Consider the following 25,416-nt stretch of genomic DNA (forward strand, 5'->3'; position numbering starts at 1 on the left):
TTTCAATGGCCTACACTACATGAAGATGTGACCGGTTGTACTAGAAGGTCGTGTTGGGGGTTATATGAGCGGCTTTTGACCCTATGACATCAGACGCTGATTAATCAATCAGCACTGAGGTTTCTAGTGGTTTACCCACAGTTGCATGCATCGCATGCCAAGAACTTTCTGTAACAGACTGTTTCATATAAAAAAAACTAAACGAAATAGGATCTGTGTTTTAATCAGATTGAGTTAAAAGTGACACAAACCAGAAAATTTCATGCCTTTTGAATAAATAGGATAAGTATAAGTCATTTCGGGACGTAACATATGGTTGAACTTTATTTCAATAATTTTTTTGCGCATAGGGGTCTTTAGCAGTGGGAAGAAACTGGAGGACCCAGAGAAAACCCACAAGGTTGGACAAGCGACCCTACTGCTTATCACGTACAACCGGGGAATCGAAACCACGCCAGTTGACTCAATGACAGACCTTATGATAGAATACCCACACACTAACCCTTCGGCTATCCAATAACCCCCACGTCTCGGTCAAGAGTTGATCATATATTTGAATTTCAACATGACATTTTGTGGACCATTGCGTTTTTAAATGCTGTAGTGTGCAGGTTTCCTGGATTGACTACTAGATGCACATAACATCAATTTGTAAATACAAAAATAAACTATTTATGCCAATGATATGTATTGCCATATTCCGTGGTCTAGATTTTTTTCAGGTCTCAATCTAATTTTTCTCGCCCAAGATGAAAGTAAAAAAAAATATAATGAATTGGAAATGGTATGCATGTCAAATTTTAAAAACACATCAGAAAGTATTCAATACATTTGATACATTAAAAGAAATAACTGGAAAGTCAAAGACGTCTGGTTGACCAACATGTGGTGTCTGCTCACTGATTGGAATATCACTCCATTTAAAGGGTGCTTGGTCATCAGAAGTTGGACCATTTTGAGCAAAAAAGGATAATTCTTTGACATATAACAGTGAAGCCGCCTGAAAGAAAACAAACATGCACTTAATTTTAATTAGCCAATGTCAAATGATTTTATTGTAAAAATAGATCCATCTACATAACTGCAAGATATTCCACAAATTTTGAGACCTATCTACATCAGCAAAATAGTCTGGCAACCATCCTCAAAATCAACACTTCGTAGTTTACAATTTGATCAATACTTTATTCCATCACATAATTTCTCAATTTAGACTAGATCCAAATTTAAGGGGCTTTGCCATTAAATTCGTCCAAAAAAACCAACTGATCATTATACCCAATTATCTTAAGAGAAAATATCTTTAAAGTTGCTGAACATCATTTGCATATCTAATTTTTTAGGTTTTAAAATATCAACAGTAGATAATCTGCTGAATTGGGTTATATCAGATAAAAAGACTCTGATAATCAAATTGTTGAAATTATACTAAGTACTGATATAAGTTTAATGACTCCCTGTCAATTAAAAGTTATTGTGTTCTAATGTCTCGGTCATTCAAATTGCTTATATCTCTGTTTATTCATAGCAGATAATTCTTATCACCTAATACGTACAAGTCAAGAAATTGACCTAACGAACATCAACACATCATTTGAACATTTAACCTCAGTTAGAATCAAGTTATGCTGTCCCAACACATCAATAAATCAAATTGTGTCCCAAAAGGTCAATTAGAAGCAAAGTTTAAAATGTGTTCCAAAAGGTGTGATGGACAGACAGATAATCTATGCAGAAAGTGTTCATAATCAAACTCAGTCTAGACATTCACCTAATAAAGCAATGTTATCGTGTCCCAAAGTCTAGATCAATGAAATTATTTATCTCTGCTTAGCCTATCAGAAAATTCTCATCACCAAACTCGGGTAAAGGCATTCACCTAATAAACATGTTTGAACATTCTATCAAAAGTGTGAAGGACACAGACGGACAAACTCATTTTCATAGTCGCCTTCCCCTGCTTTCTACGAAAGGTGGGGGTCAACAAACTGATTTCTCTTAGTTACCTTTGTATCGATTCCACCTACTAATGCTCTACCTAGCTCAGAAAAAGGATAAACACCATTAGCAGGATTTAAATCACCTCTCATCATGATAGCCAAATTAGCACTGTAGGGTGGTGTACAATTACATTGAGATAATGGATCCTTGGTATAATCATTGTACCTAAAAATAAACATAATATTACACTTCTCAAATTATAGTTCTCTGTCAATTACATGGAGATAATGGATCCTTGATAAAATCATTGCACTGACAGTCGTAAAAAAATCAATTTTGTAATGTAATGAAGTCAAAATTACAATTTGATCTTGGTGTTTTGTAAAGAAAGTTTCTATTTAGAAAAGAGGTCGGCTTATTCAGTCAAGGTATCAAAAGTGAGTAAGGCACCAGCATGTAAAAGAACCCTTGACAGCTGGAATTCAATGAAGAGTATGTCCAGGTAAAATTTTTCTTCATAGCATTGCCACATATACCTGTCTTTATAAGCCCAGTTGTTCCAGAAAAGTAGGATGTTAAATCTCATTTCATTCTTGTGACAAATAAAGAAATATGCTCAAGTTGGGGATTGGGTGATCTAATGTGCCAGCTGTATTTCATAAGTTCTGTTATCTACAAGGGGTAGGGTTGCCTGCCCAACCTTTGTGTTTCCCAGTTTCCTCTCATAGCTAAAGATCTATTTGCACAAGATCGAAGATACTTTCATTCATAAAACAAGTGGTTACCTTGCATTTTGCAAGAGATGGACATGCTAAAAAAATTTTTTTCATACAATCAGGGGCCATAATCCAGGAAGTTATGGTCCAATACACCCAAATATTGACACGAACCCAGATCTTTGGGATATAAACATATATTTTAAGTTTCATCAAAATCAGATAAAATTTGGTATTACATACTTTTACACTATTTGCATATGTGGAGTGGTCATTTTGTTAGGCAGTTTCTGTCTCAACCTTCTTTATTTTGTAATGGTGATAAATTGAAACAGTTTTAAAAATTGGATACAAATTGGGACCTTTAGAGAGACCACAAGCTAAAATTGCGATATTTCATACAATCAGGGGCCATAATCCAAGATGTTACGCGAGTTCTAATTTGCATCATTACAGTCCAGATTCAAGAACAGCATATTTTGATGTTGTCTACACAAAAACAATAAAAGGTTTACCTCATTAATTTGAAAAGACTTGGCATATCATGGACACTCCCTTGATCTCGATCAAATATAAGAGCTCTTGATGTTTTATCATGTGTAAAATAATCTCCATATTTATCAATTAATTCCTGCTCTCCACTCCTCTCAAAAACATCAGGATAATAGCTAAAATAGAAAATCTATAATAATATAGATCATTCTATCTCCTGTAGAATTTAATATACACAAGACAATATTCTACTGTATATTCCTGGCAATGCTCAATATACTCCAGTGAATATTCCATATACACCAGTCAATATTCAATATACACCAGTCCAATTTTCAATATTCACCAGTACCAGTCAATATTCAAAATACACCTGGTAAAATTGAATATTCAATTTCCAAGATTCAAAATATGCATTATACACCAATAAAATATAGGTCAGTAGGTTAACAGAATATTAACAGTTTGAAGTTAACATCAGATACCAATTTACTTATCACTTAGAATAATTTGCTTTGGGTAATTCAATATGAGTGCCCAGGGTTCTCATGCAAACCATGGGAACAGGTCGAAATAAAATTTGAAAATACAAAATACAGAGAAGTGGACACTTATGGCTGGTCCCCAGATCCATTCACTTGATTTGATAGTTGTTGTTTATTCCTTGCAATGGCAAGGACAATGTCTAGTCATTTGAATGGGACAAAAAAAACTAAGGTCCTTTGTACACATTAGCATGCACGTAAAAGAACCCTTGAGAGTTGGAAATCGAAATAAGAGCAGGCTGTACTGCTGCTGTCCAGGCAAAATTTCCTTCATAGCACACTGTATGGCATATGCCAGTCTTCATTAGCCCAGTCGATGCAGAAAAGAAGGATGTTAAACCCCATTTCACTATAATACTTATGTAACATGTACTTACATTCTGTTGAAACTAGACCAATAACCTTTCTTCATCAATAACTCTGTCTGATCTTCATAATGTATATAGCCTCTAGAAGTATAAAACATATCATTGTAAACTGTTAAACTTTTATTAAAAACATGATGAATATATACATGCACAAAAAGGAAAGAATCTTTGAATGATATTAATTTATGTTATTGTTAAAAGGTTAGTTACTGTTATAGATTATTGCTTACTGATTTCGAAATCTCTTTATAATAGTAGTAGAAATTAGAGTCAGAATTTTATTGTGCACAGAAAAAAAATGCCTTACAACTGGGTCAGATTTCATTATTCAGGTTGTAAGCTCTTCAAGTAATAACATGAATCACCAAAATGGGTTTCACACTTAAATTTAATAAACAGAAAATAGGGAGAGAAAAAAGAAGTCTTTCATAAACCCATAGCAATTTAAGCTGAGCCATAAAACAAAGCTGAAAAAAGTGGAATAACAACTTACGGTATTTGTTCCAGCACCATTAATAGTCGAGCTGGAGGTAATTCTGTGATCTGTTTATAATCTACTACCATCCATTGATTATTGTACCTATACAAAAATAAACAAAGATTATTAACTGAGATTGTTCCATCTACCATTTACTAAAATTAGTATAAATTGTAAAGACGAGCTGCAAATCTGCTCATCCAATCATTATGCACCCAATAAATTCACTAAATTGTACTTCAAAATCCTTGAAAAACAATTTGGAATTACATGTACATTAGAGTCTGAAATAAAATTCATCCAAATCATATGTTAGCTAATTATGTTACAGTATATATCTTGAGTTTTGGTATTTGTGGGTTTTTTTTCTTCTGTCCAACTGGAGTTTAAAATAATTTATGCAAATGCCTTTTTACATGTCGGGAGTTCGGTGGCCGAATGGTTTCTCTCTCTCTTTTTTACATTTGCTTAAAATTAGTTGGTTACTGCTACATATTTTATGAGCCTCAGATAGAATTTGAAATTAAAATACCTGAAACTTTCTTTTTCTTGGAATGATATAAATTAGTAGACTTATTAAAGTGCCCCCGTTAGAAATTTACTAAGATTTAACCCTTGCAATATGTGTAAAATGGGAGTGTTGAAAATATGTCACATTTAACTTACGTTCCACTGTTATATTTCGAAAAAATCTGGGCCCATTCAAGACCTGAATTAGCCATTCGATTGGCTACTTGGTTTCGTATTCCTTCCATGACGATTCCCTCAGGTTTCAGGCCATGAAACAAAGTAAGATTATTGGTAGGATTTGTAGTTTCCATGACAATCTGCAAGACAATGAACACAGAAACATGAAACTGATATTTCTATTCTTGGAAAACCACTTTCTATCACAAATGCTTTGACCATGGATATCTTATACTGAAAATATTGTTTTTTTCTGCTGACTTCTGTTTAGGAATTCACAGAATTATGCAGCGGTTCCCACCTCTCACTGTAGATGAAGGCTAATTCTGCTGCTTAGAATAACAGAAATCCAAACTAATTTTCTACTAAGTCTATTAAAATATTATTAGCACTGAACAATTCCTGATTATTGCAATCAGACATTTGCAAAATCCTTTAAAACTTGATTTTTTTGTTGACAATTCTAATAGGAATACAGCAATGGGAATACACTATGAAATTCACTATATTGTCTCAGATGTTGGGTCACATACAACACCCAAGCTACTATGTAACATCACACTGTAGGTAGCTATACTGACAATCTCCCTAACCATTGCCCTATGCCCATACAGGCAACTGTTTTCAATGGTCTACTAATTTTGTTGAACGACCAATCAAAATAGCCGATACATCCTCTGATGTTTTTACTCTGTTCTATATTTCTACTAAATCTATAAACGTTATACATTACTTAAACATAAATCTGTTATTTACCATTCTAGCTGAAGTAATATAATAATCATCAGATGAATAAAGATAACCAGGATAGGATGAAAAACTTATACTGGAACCAGCTATCTTTTCTGAAAATGAAAGAAAATAATAAGAATTTAGTATCGGAATAACAAAGCGGCACCAGATTGATAACCCCTACAAATAATTCCACTTTTCTACCATGTAGTAAGCATAATGCATAAACAGCTACCTACCTGTTTTCTGTACTGTAGTATAGTAAGGTAGATCGTAAACTTTAAGTATACGTAACATAGTATTATAACCAGACCAGGTATCATGTGATGTTAATAAATCATATTCTGGTAATAATTTAACCAATGCTGAACAATGACCTATTGGACGAGAGTTACCTACTCCTGGTTTACCCAGAACTTTCTCTAAATCACCCAAATCATCATTTATCTGCATTAAACTTTAGAAAGAAAAATAGTACATAAAATGTCTGCTTTCCAATGAGCAATAGGTACAAAGCAATCAAGGCTGATGTCCGTGTCTGGTACACTTGTAGTCGATGTGATTGAGTTTTTCATCACTCTCAATATTTAGAATCAAAGTTATTGTGTTCGAAAGTCTCAACCAATGAAACTGCTTATTACTCTACTTCATCCCTCTCGCTCGTTTAGAATCAAAATTATCATTTAACAAAGCATTGACCAATCAAATTGCTTATCACTAACATCAACACTAACATCAATTAGCAGCATAGTGTGCCTTTTCATTTGTTCCCTGCTTTCTCCAGAAGGAGGGAGAAAACAAAATTAATTTAACATTTGATAAATGGATGGACGTGGGTTTTTGTCACAAGTGGACCTTTGTTTATAATCAATCTGAATGACTATGCAAGTTTCCTTGGCAGTCACATAGATGCTACCCACGAAAAGTAAGAACTGGCAGAGAAAACTCCTGATATTTCTTCAGATATCATGTAGGGAAAGATAATAAAATCTTAGATCTTTCGGAATGGATGTCTTTTTTCACTAGCTCGTGCATTACATGTAATTAGTTTGAATTTAATCCAAGAAAAATAAGAATGAATTAAATGGTAGATCTTACAATAGTCCAAACACATCAATATCTAGATGAACTTGTCCTGGTGTATCTTTATACCCATCTTCTAAACCAGCTAACTGTTCATAGAATAGTCTCACCTATAATATATAATAATAACTCAATCTCAGGTCTTTAATTATGGACATTACTTTTCACAATATGAATAAATGTACTAAATGTATAGTATTTACCTGGTCATACTATTTGGAATGATCATTTAATCTGGGTCAATATTAGACTAACATACATATATTTATTTACTATATACATGGGGAATTCAATAATTTCCAAATTGCTACTGAATTCCCTTTGAATTCCAATCGTCAATCACACAATTTAATTACCATCTAAGCTATACACTTCCTTGTCAGTTTGAAATATGCCGAAACACCTTCAAATCTATAGGACAAATTGTCTTGTTTGGGATGTGACTGATGTGAGGTTCAAAGCATCACTATTGAGTGCTATATACATGTATAATACATGAAAAAGACTTCCCAGCATGCAAGTGAATTGATAAAATGACGAATTATTAGTAAAGAAATGACCTTAATCTGCAGAGCAAACATAAAAAAAAAGATGCTCACAGAGTTCAAAATATACCTAAGACAGGAGCACAGGAAGGTTCAAAGGGAAAGGTTGTGGTGGCAGTGGGTGTTCTCTCACCTGGGGTGGTCCCTTGAACTTTCTTTTGCAAATTCTGGTGCAAAAATAGTGAAATCTGATGTATTCTGGCCGGTTACCATTTAAACCGCATCAGATCAGAATGTAACTCAGATCACTAGGAAAAAGACAGAGACAGACAGAAATGGGGTTTAACGTCCACTCGACACAAACTAGGTCATTTCGGGACTAACATATGGTTTAATTTTATTTACATAATTCACTTGCGCGTAGGGGTCTTTAGCAGTGGGAGGAAACCGGAGGACCCGGAGAAAACCCACGAGGTTGGACAGGCGACCCTACTCCTTGCCACGTACAACTGGGGATTCGAAACCACGCCAGTCGACTCAATGACAGACTTTATGATACAGTGCGCGCACGCTAACCATTCAGCCATCCAACCCCCCCTAGGAAAAAGAACCAATTTGGTGGACTTTCCCATATATAAGTATAACAAACAAAAATCTCAGATTCAGGTTCCATCTAAAAGAGTGATCCATTGAACCACTTAGCTCTGAAGACTTGTAAAGATACACTGCTGGATTATTATATTTTAAAGAACATTCAGCAAAAATATAAGGGCACTTGGGTAATTGCCCAACGCTTTTGAGTGCAGTGGGGCATTTACACCCATAGCCCTGCATCCCAGGCCTAAGACATTTAAAATTGTATTGTACTTACTTGATACCAGTAGGGATCTTGAGGATTATCTGTTATCATACTACGCACCCAATCTAGATTAGATATTAAATATTTATTTAGTTGACTACAATATGGTGTCCATGGTAATGTATATGGACAATAGGTTGCCAGGGTATTGAAATAGAATTGTTCAATCAGAGTTTTGGTAAGATAACCTTCAACTAAACCAGCTGCATAAGCCATAGCTGAATCATTCCAACTGCGACTAGTATCAACACTTTTAATACCTAATTCACCCCATCTGAAATACAAGAAAAACTTAAACATTGTATTATCATTATTTTTTTAAAGATAATTACAGTACACAAAATCATTATTTGATGCTCCGAAAACATTAGACAGATAAATAATTTTATACTGTATTATAGTCAATGTTCGGCACCAGCTTGCTTTAAAAAATAACAATAATAATAGGAGTATATCAGACAAGATCCTTTTATTTTCTATCTGTTATTTTCTAAATCAACTACTTTATAGCACAAATGAAAGAAAAGCATGGAAAGCAACATGACAACCAATATATTTGATAATCGTTGGTTAAGTAGTATTGTGCATGCATGAATTAGGGCTCAACCAATTCCATAATCTGGCTCTGCTGCATTGAAGCCTTGTTCTAGCTCTATAGTCTAGATAAACGATAGTAATTTATTTTACCAAGAACTCCACCCATGTCTCCGCTCATAAAATGGTCACTATCTTTCTCCCATATGACTACCCTACCGACATTGTACAACATTCTCCAAAAAAAATGTTTATTTAGTAACACAGGGTAAAATTTTAAGGATACCCAATTACTGAGTTTAATACTAAGCAACGTTTCGATAAGGATACTCTTGTTTTTATCCCTCAGAGTAAAATCACCCTTGTTTTTATCCCTTCAGAGTAAATCACCCTTGTTTTTATCCCATCAGAGTAAATCACCCTTTAGTCCTATTAATGTGCCATCCACAATGTTCCTGATTCAGATTGGTGCTTAAACAGGAATCTTTAATAAAAATCAATAAATTAAAACAGACTAACCCGGTTGTATTTCCCGAGTTTATAAACTGGCCTGATACAATACAGCCACTTTGGTAGCCATCTTTAATCACAAATTTCTGCTGTGTCACATCATATAATGCACAGGCTGAAGTTCTTAATGGTTCTTTACTATCAGCACCATAACTAAAAATGTACTATCACTGGTTAGAATTTTAACTTTGCAGTTATCATTATTAATCTGAAATGACAGGTAGCCAGGGCCAGATAAAGCTTCATCACTGTGCTCCTGGCTGAATATGGCACTTGGGTTCTTACACCAACAGTGAAAAGGGGAGGTATTCCAGTCATTGTCTGTCACACCGACACAAATGCAATGTGTGTGCCAATATGGTACATAGATAGATTTTTTTTTGGCGCAAACCTATTATACATGTACAACATAATAAACAAAATCACAAAAAAATTTTGTTAGAATTAATTTAGGGGTCACTTTTATATTGGGGTTCCTGGCTGCAGCCCAGTCAGTACTCCATTCCCTGTCAGCAACCTTCATTTTCTTGTTAAACTTCATTTCGATCAAGTACCAGATTTTTTTTAAAGCATAGCATCAGTAAGATAAAACTAAAAGGTGGTTCAAGGGAGGTGACCTTTGGTTACTAAATTTACACCAATTAGAATAAATGAAAACAAACTTAACAAACCTGAATGATATAAGAACTGCTAGTATTGGTAAACAAACCTTCATCTTATTGGATCTAGACCATATGATTGTATAGGTTTAGAATCAATCATATAACACCAATATATTTAATATATCACCATAGATAATTACAATAGGTATTTAATATCAAGATAAAGAGTAACCTGATAACATATATGTACCTATATCAATTATGAAAGGTGAAAGGCATTTATATATCTGTTTAAGGCCTATTTATCAATATTTTGACTTTAACTGTCTGGTGGCTGTGGCTCTATATACACATCACATGCAGTACTGTACAAGGGTCAAGGTTCAGTTTAGATTCTTAATTAGTAGATCTGATTATTTACTGACTGGTATATTCTTAAAAACATTATTTTCTGGACATACCTATCACACGTGTATTCCATTTGATGTCAATATTAAATGTAGGCCTAATGTCTTACTCTGCTGCACCAACTGGGGTAATGAAGATGGACATGTCATGCAGTGTAAGGGAAAAGGTGTCTGGCCAGTGGCACTATAACGGCCTACTCATTATTTTGAATTTCCAACTGTCAAAAATTTATTTTACGCGCACACAAGCGGGTACATGTGACCTCGTTTTTTCTGTCTGATCTGAAAGGGGATGAAAAACTGAAGTCAAGTGTACACATTGGCATAGATCCCTTATTTTGGTAGTTGGAATTCGATAGAAGAATAGGCCGTAGTGCTGCTATATATACGTGCAAATTTCCATCATATTCATAGTATTCATAATAATAACACACTTTGACGTATGCCAGTCTTATTTTGCCCCATCGGAGCAAAACAGTTGGATATCATTAAAAATCAATATGCTTTCGCCATCTCTTGAACATAAACACAGCATTTAAAATTAAAAATCTATCAGGGGTAATAACAATATACTACATTTTAATGTGGACATATATAAAATCTAGGTGATGTACTCACTGCTTTTTCGGATCTTGTAGCAATCAGTTGTCCTTATTAACAGTAGGCCTATCACATAACAACACTCAACCTTCAGAGGAATCATCAGCAAACTAAAATGTGGATGAACCATAGCAATGATTTTTATGTTAAAATCATATCTGAAATCCTGATTACCATTAATATCACATATTATTTTAGCGTTTTCCGAGATTCTATCCCTTATTGTTAAAATTGTTTGACTTTCAAACTCATGACGTCAACTGGCAGACTATCGCCATTGAAGAGACGACCACTGTCAAGATTGGTCGCATTATTTCTGTTACGTCTTTTTTGTAAATCATTTTTTTTTTTCATTTTTAGTGAAGCCTGTACCATAACAGACCCGGGACTGTGCAGCGCAGTGGATGCTTCCGGTTGGCCCCCGGATTCATTCACTTGATTTGACATTTGTTTATTTGGTGCAATGTCTATTTTCTGTCTTGTCCGCAGGTTTATCTTGTAGATTTTTGTTTTGCGTGTAGTGCGGTCCTCCTGCACTTATATTACTATTAAAATCTGTGGCCCTTAGTAATGTCTTTTAAAGATGCATTATGTATAGAGTTAAATCTGCCTATTGCAGGTGTTATTCTGATTGCAAATGTTTAAAAAATGTTAGTAATGTCCTTTAAAGATGCATTATGTAAAGCGTTAAATCTGCCTATTGTAGATGTTTTTCTGATTGCAAACGTTAAAAAAATATTTTTTAGACATTTATTCACATGACAAAAAAAAATTACAATCAACTCTCTGTACCATCGGATGGCGGAAATTTAAACGGACTGAAATATAATCAATGATTTTATTAAAAAAAGGAGGAGCGAGGCAGAGTCTTGATTAACAACTAACAATTTGCTACGATAATAAACATTCTATACCACATCTTGTCAAAACTTCAAACAGTGAAACCGTCGCTCAGAATAAAATAATTTGAATGAAATTTTCAATATATTAATTTTGAATTATCTACTTTGGAAATATTATAGCAAATATGGCTAGCTGCTCACTCTTCACTAAATCTTACATAATGCATCATTAACTGAAGTTCAGTAAAAATTTAAATTTGAGAAGCTGCTTAAATTGAACCCATTTTGACTAGAATTCCCCTTCGTACCAGATGTTGCTTTTAAATCTCATCTCAATCCATGTAAGCTTTTTGAGAAATATAGATTTAGGTTTTGCCCTCCCATTAGTTTGTTTTTAAGATGAAAAAAATATTTTGACTGAACAAAGTCTTTTTGTCCATTGCAGAAAGTATGTTAAGAAGGCTATTCTTTATGATCAAAATCTTTAATATATTATATTTTCTTTTCTGTAACAGGATCCAAAAGCTGATTTGTAGTGTAGCTGGACAAGGGGTGGGAGAGTCCTTCACTATCAATACAACAAAGAAAAAACTTTTATGTTATCAAAACTAAACAGTTTATTTTCAACAAAATTAAATAATATAGTTCCACACTGATCTCTTCACTCTTTAAATATTTACAAGTAGTTAACATATTTACAAAAAAAGTAAATTTCATACCAAATATTTAGCACTTAACAAACTTATATATGTTAAATATTATAACAACAAAGCTTTCCAACCAACTATTGAATATTGTGTTTAATATTTATCTCTTATATAACAAATACAAATTATCAACAATCAAATTACACATAATATAATATCAAACAAAGTTACAATCACAATTTATATCATTTTTGACAACATCAGTTCAAATTTTACACACAGTGAAATTTCAGAAAAAATTCAGCAGCCATCTTTTACAAAATCTCAATTGTCTCCCACTGTGGAAGACTATTCAGTTGAAACATTATTATTAGATTGATACAAAAACATGCTTTATATGAAATACTCTTTTTTATATATTATTTGTGAATGAAAAAAAACCACAAAAAACATTGTTTATTAATAAAACATTTAATAACTACTATTACTGTATAAAGGCAATATTGAGGTTAAATTCGTGAGCAATATAATTATGCCATCTAGTTTTTGTTTAATAGACACCATTGTAAAAGACTAGTTTCAATTACCTTCCTCTATAAGGCAAAGGGGAAATGATTTCATATGATATTTAAATTTTACAATCTACATAAAGTAACATAATATTGTCGATATTATGACAATTCTTTCATTAATAATAATAATATCAAAATATTGTACAATTTACAGTTAGATACAAATATTATTGGCAATAGTTTTATTAATATAAAAGCCATGATTTGAATATATAATATTACAAAACCATTATTATAGTTTGACAAGATGGTAACTATTATTCAAAATATTATGTTACATGTATACATCTCAATTCCAAAACAAACATGCATTTAAAAAAGTAATGGTTTAAACTTGCCTAATAATAATACACATGTACATAATTATTAATGATACTCTTCATAAAAAAAATAAGTTATTTGTTGTCAATGAAATACAATACATGTCAACAAATCTAACTTTTAAATTTCAACATCATTATTCACCAAATAAGTAATAAATAAGTCTTGATAAGTCACTTGTGGATTAGTTGTATTTATGCAATAAAATGACAACTGCTTAATATCATCCTAGGTCTTTAAGAAGTTCAGCATGGACAGTGAAATCTGATTTCAACAAAACAAAGATTATTTGTTTTAACAGTATCCACAAATTCTTACAAAAAGACTGAATGAAATGTGATCACCAGCCAGTGGTAAAAATATTTCTTGTAATTTGACTATACAACTGGATCAGGAATGTTCATATTCAATAGTAAGTAAATGTGAGGTTATTAGTCAATTCCTGACCAAAAGTGCTTAAATTTTCAATAAATCTGAAGTCCACACTGGGTAGTGAATATGATATAATATAAAATTAAAAACACCTTGGTTAAGTGCTTGTCAAGGTGTAACTTTTAGTTATATAATATAAATTTCTTGAGCTTATTAAACTATATAATATTGGTGAGACATTTATCTTAATAAACACCAGGGTAACATCTTACATTGATGCCTTGATTATTACCAATGCAGACAAAAATATCACAGTTAAAACTAATTATGGGTAAGCAGCTGCTGGAACAGTACCATTATATCGAATTGGTTTGAACATAAATTTGTCTGGGTGACCTAAATGTGAAATATGGGAAGCAAAGTCAGACTGGCTCCATTGAAAGGGGGGAAGATTGTCGTAGGTCGGACCACCAATAGCAACCATTTCCATTGTTTTAAACATTTCAAAATTGGTTAACTGAAATTAAATTAACATTTTTTAAAAGAATAGAAAGCATCTTTTGACAGAATCTATATGCTTACTGAATAATATTTATTGAAATATGAAGCTCATTGAAATACAAAAACATTACTGTTTATGCAAATATTCTAAATACAACCTAAACTAATGGGACTTCTTACCTTCATATCTATACCACCATGAGCTCTATGACCCAATGCAGATATAGAAAATGTGCCATTTGCGGGATTTAGATCACTTCTGGCCGAGATGGCATTTTCAGCACTATAGGGTGGTGTACAATTACATCGAGATAATGGATCCTTGGTATAATCATTGTACCTAAAAATATACATATATTACACTTCTCAAATTATAGTTCTCTGTCAATTATTGGAGTCAGTAGAATTACAATGAAATAAAATAAAGACATTTTTCTATATAAATTTAGCACATGGCTGAGGAATAGTATCTAGTTGAGTTTCTATTCATACCTCATTAACTTCATCATGGAATCTATATCTCTAACATTTCCATGATCTCTACGGAAAATATTTGCTCTCGCAGTATAATTGTAGGAAAACCAATCACCATATTTTTTCACCATTTCATTTCCTCCACTAGCATTAAATACTCCAGGAAAATATCTGTAAATAATTCACATTTAATTTTTAAAGCAATTCCATTATGGGAATCAAATTTAGAAAAACTGGACCATACATGATTTTGAACATAATTATGTACAGTTGGTTTTTATTTTGTCTTTGCTATTTCAGTTTAAAGTGTAGATGACTGACAAGCAACCTTATCCAATGAAATGAAATGGGGTTTAATGTCCTACTGTTCTGCTCTGACCGGGCTAATGAAGATGGGCATATGCCTTACAGTGTACTAAGATGGAATTTTGCTCGGACAGCCGCGCTACGGCCTATTCTTATGCCAAGAGATCTTTTATGTGTACATGGGACCTCGGTTTTTCGTCCCATCTGAACGAAAAAAAACACGGAGATATTTTTTTGTATGCATTTAGCACATGGCTGAGTAATAGTATCTAGCATAGGCGTACGAGCTGGGGGGGGGGGGCGGCCGCCCCCCCATTTTGGGCACCATATGCTGGGAGAATTTGGGCACACAATTGTACTTTGTAAAAGTTGTATAAAAAAATATTGTGTTCTTGAAGGCGTCCAATTTAACAGCGAATTTAAATTCAGAGTGTCTATACTTCCGTAATTTCTATGCTGTTTTTATTTTATATGACAGTTGGTTGGATGCGAAGAGCAGTATTTTATATCAATTGCCTTTTTTCAAAGCTCATAATAACCTCGATTAAATTGTGCCTGACCGTAATAGCGGTAAACGGCTATGATGTTGAAAATCCTTCTCTGACACGTGGACAATACGTGAATGATTAACAATGGACCGCTTCGCGCCGTTGATTAGATTCCCACTTATCAATTAACTTTTATTGTTCTCTACCAGACACTCATCATTAATTATCAACACAACACTCAGTATAATCTGTTGACGACTATTGTATTTATACAACTCTATAACACCAATCACGAGATTGACTTCTATACCTGTGCATTCTTGTATAGTTACATATAGTGGAGGTCGATCGTAGCCATGTTTGAAAATTGGGTTTTGGAAAAAAAGACTCTTTCCGGTGTGCAAAATGACCGTTAGGTCAGATCTAGGAACGGTCATTTTCCATAGCCGTAGGTCTCGACCGGCATGTACGGCCGACGTGGAACCCATGGTCTATAGTTAGGCAATTAAATAGAAATCTTAAGACTCGAACCCTCTATTGTTTGGAGTACAGTAAGCCACGAATTACAGTTACATAAACAACTGTTTTTAGTTGTGTATATTACAAGTAAATAAAATTTAGTTCTCTTTTATTGATGATTTAGAAATTAAGAACTTATTCATCGCAAAAGAGATATTATGATTATTATGTAACATACTAAGAACCTAACTACATTTTTGGGGCACCAACCACCACCGCCCCCCCAGTAAAAAATTTCCCCGTACGCCTATGGTATCTAGTCCAGTTTCTATTCAAGGAGGGACCATGTCAGAAAACCCTGATGAACTACATTATTCAATAAAACAAGCATATATGCTTATGAAGTATGGATTTTAATTTTAGTCCGTATGTTATAAGATTAGTCAAATTTTTACTTTATAAATCAATAATAGCATTCATTATATTATATCTTTAACTTTAACTAATTATTGGGTTTCATTTTGCAGAGAAGTCATATCTCACACACTTAAATGAAATGAGTGATGGGTTGACATATAAAAAGACTTAAAGATAGGTTGCCAGGCAACGAAACATACGCCCACAGCAGCTAAATCGTCCGGGCAGTCAATAAGAGTTGTCGCATATTTTTACTTTTTTCTGTAATGAAACATTTATAATACACTAAAATCTGATTAAGAGCAACAACTCAGAAAACCATTAGAATTTGTTTGGTTTTTATAAAGTTCTGCCCCATGCTAACGTTTTGTATACAAAACTTTTAATACTGTATCATGGATTTAGCTGTTCCAAGTCATAAAAATTCATTGAAAATCAATATACTTGTTCGTCTCAAGATCCTAAACTCTGTGTATCAATCTGAAGTCAATCAAATATTAACTTTGGCCTCTAGAGTGTCCACAAGATTTTTCAAAGTGATCAAGGGCCATAACTTTGGCAGTAATTATCAGAAATTGCTGAAAATCAATAGGATTCTTCGTCTCATGACCTTAAGCACTGTGTATAAATTTAAAATCAATAGGATATAATAACTTTGGCCTCTAGAGCGTCCACAAGATCTTTTGAAGTGATCAAGGGCCATAACTCTGGCAGTAATTATCGGAAAACGCTGAAAATCAATAGGCTTCTTTGTCTCATGACCTTAAACACTGTGTATAAATTTAAAGACAATCGGATATTAACTTTGGCCTCTAGAGCGTCCACAAGATCTTTTGAAGTGATCAAGGGCCATAACTCTGGCAGTAATTATAGGGAATCGCTGACAATCAATAGGCTTCTTCGTCTCATGACCTTAAACACTGTGTATAAAGTTAAAGTCAATCGGATATTAACTTTGCCCTCTAGAGCGTCCACAAGATTTTTTAAAGTGATCAAGGGCCATTACTCTGGCAGTAATTATCGGAAATCGCTGAAAATCAATAGGCTTCTTCGTCTCATGACCTTAAACACTGTGTATAAATTTAAAGACAATCGAATATTAACTTTGGCCTCTAGAGCGTCCACAAGATCTTTTGAAGTGATCAAGGGCCATAACTCTGGCAGTAATTATCGGAAATCGCTGAAAATCAATAGGCTTCTTCGTCTCATGTATATAAATTTAAAGTCAATCGGATATTAACGGACGGACGGGGGCGACGACAATATACGACCACATTTCAATGTGGGCGGATAAAAAACCAAAACAGCTGGTTCTCAGTGAAAACAGAATATCACGTTTATCACTAATAATAGGAAAGTTACTATTGCATCATATGGCTTACTTAGTAACCATCATTATAATTAATTACGTCATATTTGACCAATTAGATAATTAAAAGCCGAAACCAAAGGGTAGAAAACCATCGGAGCTCTGGTCGATAGACAGACATCATGTAGATTCTTTAGTGTTAAACATCGCCTGGGGTCTTTAGACGACCATATGATGTAGCGGTTTCCTGAGTCCACCAACGCTAGTTGGACTTTTAGGGTTTGGGTTGAGAGAAAGATGTTAATTTTAAGTATTGTAATCTAACCTATGCTCGTAAACTATGTATCCAGGCTTGATATAAAATGTAGAAACAAACCGTAGCATTGTTGTACCTGATAGATAAACTCTGATATAAGCTGAATATGATCATGCAGTGTATCTGTTGATTACATTCTGTTACCAGAACCCAAGTGTTGTCATGAACAGAACATGAACAATGTAAGAATACTGTACCCTATCGTTATTAATATATAGGTGTTACATTGCTGATGGGTTATTCTCATAAATTATCAATTTAAAACAAATACTTACGCAACGTTATAACTGGCAAAATATGTATTAGTTTGGAGAAGTGCAGTTAAATCTTGATAAGTGACCATACCACTGAAAATAACAAATACCTGTTTATAAACAACTGTCCTTTATATCATACTCAAATATTTAAACTATTTCTATTTCTGTATGTACACATGTATATTAAACAATCTTATTTAAAGGAGCTAAATCGCTAACATTTGGGACCTAGAAATTGACAAAAGTGGGTCGCAACGCATATAATACTGTAATATGAATGTATATAAACTGATTTACATTCAATGGTTTCCGTTTTTTACTACAATTTCAAATCAGTTATGTTCGGCGAAATAAGCCAGCAGTCTCAAATGAGTGCAAATTTCTAGCGTCTGGTTATTCCAGTCTACATAAGCCGTTTGATTTGGTTCAATGTGTCTAGCCTCGTCCCTCGAGTCTCTTGATACAACTGGGGCTGAAGCGCATTATGGTACACGATTCGTGTACCAATGGTAAAATGTTTATTTTGTCTTAAATATTGGATATCAAAAGCCCATCTTTTCCCGGTAAGATCACAACATGAATGTTGATTTACTTTGACAAATAAATCGTGTTTTCAATGTTGAAGATTTTGGATGATATTGAGTTAGAGACTTAGCTACTTTAAGATTTAATATGTAGAAATAAATAAATAATTCACTATTTTTGTTGTAAATATGCTGACAAACTTACGGAATCTGTTCTAAAACTACAAGCAGACCAGGTTTAAGATTACGGTTTCCACGTTGGAATTGTTTATAATCTACTATCATCCATTCATTATTGTACCTGAAAAACAACGTTCATAAATCTTATAAATGGTGACCATGACTGTAAATGAGAGAGAGAAAGAGAAATGGGGTTTAATGTCCACTCAACACAAACTAGGTTATTTTGTTTTAATAATTCGTTGCACGCTGGGGTCTTTAGGAGTGGGAGGAAACCAGAGGACCCTGGAAAAACCCAAAAGGTTGGACAGGCAACCCTACTCCTTGTCACGTACAACAGGGAGACTGTCAATGTTCAGAAACTTGCTGAGACTTCCTTACAATGCACTCTGACAAAAAGCAATTTTATTTTGTTAATCATTAATAATAACCTATTTTTACTCTTAGGCCGTGTTGAATTGATTCCTTGTTTCTCCTGCCACCACTCTGGCAATCATGTGCGGTAGTGCGGTAAACACAACAGAAGTGGTTTTCAAAACACAAAGTGTGTACCTTTTTTAATATTATAAAAAATCTACTTATATTATTGGTTAGAACATGGACCGTATATAGATGGACAGGCAACGAGTCCCGTTGGTTGGTTTCTCTGCCGCTTGCACGAGACACGACGAGGTCTCAATGTCAACGGCAAATCAAGCAATATGATTTTTGACATTGCAGGATTTCATACAGATTAATTTCTCAAACTCCTTAGAATTACGGTATTCTTATAGCTACATGGTAAATTTTCAACCCGATAAGTATTCCTATCCAGTAGTGCCGAATTTCTCCAGTTTAGAACTTTGAAATTTCCAAATGCAGCAGTTGACAATTGTGAAATGATCGATTTCAATATTTTCGTAGGATTTGTAAGCATTTTGGTTTGGCTTAATACTCCAAATTCCTGCATGTATGAAGGATTTTAAAATTATGATAATAAAGTTCAGGTAAAATACTGTCCGGAATGATGATTAATTGTGCAGAAGTAAAAATTAAAAGAGTGTTTTAGTAGGGTTTTTTTTTAACGAAATCTCAAAAATGTTTTTTACGGATTCACATAGGCGCGTCTGAAGTAAACAAAGACGATGTGTTGATACATTTACACCCCAATCATCAGTTAGTAGTCTATGTATGGGTTGCAAAAAAAAGAGTAGCAAGATTAATAAATATATTATGAATTGATTTCTGTTTCTAAAGTTTCTTTGCTTTTAAACTTAATACTAGTAATTGCGCAAGGGGAGGTAATTTTATTTTAGTCACGACTGTCCAGTCTAATTTTTGCCGCGGTACAGAATTCTAAAGGCTTCATGGACGTTGCCTGTCCATCTATACACTGTCCATGGTTAGAATAAAAACATAAATATTTAATTGAATAAATTTAATAACAAACTAAAATTTGGTAAGAAGTGGCTTCTTGTTTAACTTTTTAAAATATGAAATAACCATATTTTGATATAAATTTTCCGTATTCTTGTGTTACAATACAATGGAAGCATTTCAGTTAGGCGAAATATGATTCGCTTGCTGAGTGATAAGACGGTTTTGACAATATCATCGAACGTAAATGTGCTGGGAATACCCATCAGAGTCCAGTCGAGATAGGTAAATTCGCGTACTGGTAATTTATTGATTTTCAAGGAAATAATAGTGGTCCCGTTCGTTTCTTGAGTTTAACGAATGAACAGGACCACTATTATTTCCTTGTAGATCAATAAATTACCGGTACGCGAATTTACCTATGTCCAGGCATCGCTAGCCATTTTGTAAGGCGTGCATAATTTAGTACACAAAATATGACTGGACAAAACATGAATAATAATGACGTGTTATAATTTTAGCCAATGAAAAAATTAATTATTCCGGTTTGCGGTTGAATATTAGCGACTGTGTTACAGTTTATAATTTGCTTTCCCATTAGCCGAAATGACCACTAGACGTGCCATTTTGCGGAATTCATCTAATCAAATACAGTGTAACTTATTACAGGATATGCAGACTTCTTCATCTCAAGACCTTAACACTGTGTACAACTATAAACTCCATAGGATATTAAATTAAACCTCTAGATTGTCCACAAGATATTAACTTTAGCCTCTAAAATGTCCATAAGATTTTTCAAGTGTTTCGTGGCTCTGAATTTCGATAGGGTTCCACCTTGGGACTAGCCAAATGATCCAAGTAAGTTTGAGAAGACAATTTCAAGCACTCTGACCCGTCAAGTGTTTGAGAAAATTGTGGATGGGCAGATTGGCAGAAATGACAACAATAATATAGGTCTAAACACTTGTGACATGTGGGCATGTAATAAGTCAAAATTAACTCAATGATATACCATTTCGGTATATTGCATTTCGATATGGTTCTTATTTATTAGGTAATGACGATATCCATAACCTTAAATGTTGCAATACAATAGACAAAAATCCCACTTACGTTCCACTATTGTATGTCGCGAAAGTTGAAGCCCATTCCATACCAGATTTTGCTATTCTATTAGCTACAACAGATCGCACCCCTTCTAAGACACTCACGGTTGGTTGTACAAACCTCCATAAATCAGAATTACTGTTACCTATTGTAGTTTCCATGGAAACCTGTAAATATAGAATTCTGAATGTGAGCTTGTCTGTACTAAAGAGTATACATTTACTATCATTTTCTTTATAATTTACTACAATTTAGGTGAGGCTAATGATGGTATTGTTTCAACCATTTTATTGATATTATGGGGGAATCATGCACATGTATATTATTCTGTGTTAAAATACAGATGTGACGTCACCCTTTGATGTTGGCGTACCATTATTTCAAATAATCGTACGGGCAACTTGCCAATAGTACTTTATTCATACCAGTGAGATATTGGACTAGTGTGACGTAAAAGCTCGTGCGGAGTGTCAGTATTTTAAGATGTTTAATGGTCTCGAGCTTACGACATTGCGTAATATATTGTAAAAACATTCGGGCCTACTGCCCTCATGTTGTTACAATATATTACTTAATGTCTCGCTCTCGACCATTAAACAATACTTACTTGGATTTTTGATTTAAATGTTACATGACTGGACTGGGTGTTTACATTTATTTCAACATTAGGCTGCGTAAGTACTTAATATGTATGTATCTGCTCTCTGTGATCTTATTGGTATTTTAGAAGTGGGTCATTTCATGTTATAGGGACCGGTGTTTGTGAGGTGACCAGTATTCATAAATAAAAAAGTTTTTAGTAAAACTTTAAATTTTCTAAATTTGGGGCTATATATCTACAAAAATTTGCCGAAAATCAAAAATAAAAAATATCGTAGCTGTGTGCTTTTTCTCCGGCTATGCCAAAATGTATTGAAAGTTAAATCCATTGACTATTGCAAGATTACGGCATTTTTTTTAAAAACGACAACTTCAGTGATTTCGGACACTTCGCATTGTCACAGAACGTTCAAAATAGCTTTATTCTCGAAGTCACACACACTTTCCCAGTAAAACCGTAGACATCGTAAAATCGGATATTAACTTTAGTCTTTAGAGCACCCAGAAGCAATCGGACGGACAGGGATGACAACTATATCTGACCAATGTGGATGTATAAAAATAAAGGTGTAAAATATCAAAGATGGGCCTTTCCTCATTGACAGACATGTGTAGATGTACAAGCAACATTTCCCTAAAGTTTCATATTTTTTCATGGAAGGCTACTATACATGGTTAGCGTTTGAAAAACAGTGATTTTAGAGATTTTCCTGTGTGGAGTCAATTTTCAAAGCTATATTTACAAGAAACTGACAAAGATATGACTTTTAATAATGTTTGTTCAAACAAAAAGCTTACCCGTTGATACATTATACATGTGATAAGTTACAACTTCTAATATAGTGTAGTAAAATTTTAACACTGTATCAAAATATTGATTTTTTTTGCACAAGTATCAATTCTTGGCACTCCTCATACACAGTTGACAGTATATGTACTTGTTCTGTAAAATTTGATGGTGAATTTTCTTACAAATCCCAAAAGTTCAAAGAATATTGCTTTTGCAGTGACCCAAAAACTGAAAAACAAAAATCATTAACCGCCCCCACCCCCAACCGCTCCTTTACTGAATGAATAGTTACTGATAGAATTTATCACAAAGCATCTAAATATTGATTTATAAAAGAGTATTAGTAACTATGGTAACCTACCATGCCAGAGGAAAGCAGATAATAATCATCACCGGATGTAAGAGCCCCGGGGTAAGATGAAAATGTCAATACTCGACCTGGCACCGTTTCTGAAATCAAAGAATTTTTTTTATTAAATGACAATTAATAAAAAATTCATGATGACGGGTTGTTAAGCAACTAGAAAAACACCCACAAAACACAGAGCACAGCAGCTTGTTTAACCATAACAAGAGTTCAGTCATGCAGCACAATCAATGGTTTAATCTCTATTGGAATTACGAACTTTAAATATTTGAGCAATCACTTTTAATAAGTTGATGCATCATATACATGTACACTGTACTTTTGATAAATATTGTTTCAAACAATGTACATTTAATGTATCCAATTAAGATTCAAATTTTTAAAACAATATTATAATCAAATTGCAGGTTTTCTAGCATGAATGGTACATGTTTACAATAAATCTATCCCTATTCACCTCTGGATATTGCATAGACCTTCCCTGTTCCTCCCCCATTTCTCCTTGTGTCAAACATGCCCATGTTTGATCGGTTGAAAGCCTCTTGTGGAATGTCCATCTGAACTAGTTGCCATTGTGTCGTGTGACTCGGACATGTCATGGGATTCATTCATGTCTAAATGTTCTGAATCTGTCATGTGAATGTCTTGAGATTCTCGCAGAGGCATAAAATTGTACATGTCTTTATTTTGTGATTCAACAGTTGTTGGTGGATAACGAGGCACTGTTTGTTCAGGACTATTTTCTTCCAGGCTACTACCAGATACACTGTGTGCTAAAGGATGAGCTAGAACACGATCTCTGTCTGGTGGACTTGGGCCTGTATGAAATTTTTTTGGAGGACTTAGATAATCATATCGATCACTTCCATCAGAGTCAATTTTTCTCTTCCCTAAAGGACTTGGTCTCATTGCTATGGGACTCAAACTTCGAATAAATGTTTTACGCGTGGGACTTGGACTGGGACTTGGCGTAAAGGAACTGTTTTTTATTGGCACATGCATTGATGGTGAAAAACACTGTTTTCCTACACGTGTTGGCGATGGTGATCCACACAATATATTTGGAGATGGCAGCATGTGAAGTGATTCACTAAAAGAGCGAGGTCTTGGGGGGGGTGTTTCCATAGATAACATGTTGTCTTGATCGTCTAGGCTAAATCCATCCCAAGATGTGGATATCTGTATAGCTGATCGCACCTCACGTTCATGTGCAGTTTCCCGGTGTGAAATGTGACTTTCCTCCTGTTTAATCTGATTTATTCGATCTGGAATTTTAATGCTTAGGCCCATCCCCATAGCTGAGTTAAGGGACATATTACTTGAACTAAACCGACGGATTCGTGATGCTTCAGAATGTTTAAACGTTGAAGTGCTTGGTTGAGTGTAGCTTTCTGTGGTCACTAAAGCATTAATCATTGGAGCACTGTTTGATCGTTTTAGGATGCTACCCCCAGAACTGGAGCCTGGTGGGGTGCTTGAAGTTGGTGGGTCCACCTCCATCTTTATATTTGTAAGAACTATTAATTTCAAATGAGTTAAATTGTAAGAGATTTCAATTCCAATATTTCAGTGTGTCAATGTGTCATCCACAGTCACAATGACCTACTTTTCCTCAATTTCAGCCATTGACCATTTTTAACCAGGTCAACGGGGTTTTATTCGGCGAGTTGCTTACTAAACCAATCAAGCACAAAAGAAAGTTCCTAATAGTTCACTTCCTTGTAATTTTAATGCAAAGAGTGTCATCAATAAATTCCTCCGAAAAGGCAGTATGTGTCGAATTCAGCCTCTTAGTGGTAGTACACAAACAAATGCAATACTTGGCTCAACCAGTGAAAATACGGTAGGAGTTCCGACAGCCGACATCTTTCAGTAGTTCGTTAATCACAGACGATCGCTTCACAGGATAAACAACACAAAAATCTTAATAATGCAGCAGAAACAATCAGGTCTGATACACAGAATTTGAACGTCACGGGTCGCCTGCTATGGCACACAATTCAGCAAATTTTCGTTGTATTCGCTAACTTTCATGGCTTCTTCGATGTCAGCCTTCCTTTTGTTATGCCCTGGGAGGCTACAGCGAAGGCATTTGATTGGTGGAAATAAATTATTCAGTATCCTTAAATTAGTGACCTAGTGGGCGTTAATGATAAAATTATTCTATTT

At 34.1% G+C, this 25,416-nt stretch overlaps 2 protein-coding genes across 5 annotated transcripts; both read right to left on the minus strand.

Annotated features, from left to right (window-relative positions):
• Positions 1-785: 785 nt before the first annotated feature.
• LOC126823367 (putative phospholipase B-like 2) lies at positions 786-11,514 on the minus strand. 4 transcript variants are annotated; one of them, XM_050552164.2, is made up of 13 exons: positions 11,058-11,514; positions 10,102-10,155; positions 9,440-9,583; positions 8,399-8,660; positions 7,058-7,152; positions 6,199-6,416; positions 5,984-6,072; positions 5,207-5,367; positions 4,556-4,642; positions 4,072-4,143; positions 3,173-3,325; positions 2,007-2,166; positions 786-1,000 (listed from the first exon to the last, which is right to left on the minus strand). In XM_050552164.2, exons 2-13 carry the CDS (start codon positions 10,143-10,145, stop codon positions 812-814), a joined length of 1,674 nt encoding a protein of 557 aa, XP_050408121.1. In that variant the 5' UTR covers positions 10,146-10,155; positions 11,058-11,514; the 3' UTR covers positions 786-811. The 4 variants fall into 4 exon arrangements, with proteins under 4 accessions (XP_050408121.1, XP_050408123.1, XP_050408122.1 ...); XM_050552166.2 differs by lacking the exon at positions 10,102-10,155; XM_050552165.2 differs by lacking the exons at positions 10,102-10,155; positions 11,058-11,514 and adding an exon at positions 10,494-10,759.
• Positions 11,515-12,494: 980 nt separating this feature from the next.
• On the minus strand, positions 12,495-23,768 carry LOC126824313 (putative phospholipase B-like 2). The gene is made up of 8 exons (XM_050553513.2): positions 23,705-23,768; positions 23,242-23,330; positions 21,497-21,657; positions 19,050-19,145; positions 18,339-18,410; positions 14,787-14,939; positions 14,475-14,634; positions 12,495-14,310 (listed from the first exon to the last, which is right to left on the minus strand). The coding sequence occupies exons 1-8, from the start codon at positions 23,766-23,768 to the stop codon at positions 14,119-14,121; spliced, it is 987 nt and encodes a 328-aa protein (XP_050409470.2). The 3' UTR covers positions 12,495-14,118.
• Between the last annotated feature and the right edge of the window lie 1,648 nt (positions 23,769-25,416).

This window comes from Patella vulgata, chromosome 6 (genome assembly GCF_932274485.2).
Source record: "Patella vulgata chromosome 6, xgPatVulg1.2, whole genome shotgun sequence".
Lineage (NCBI taxonomy): Eukaryota > Metazoa > Mollusca > Gastropoda > Patellidae > Patella > Patella vulgata.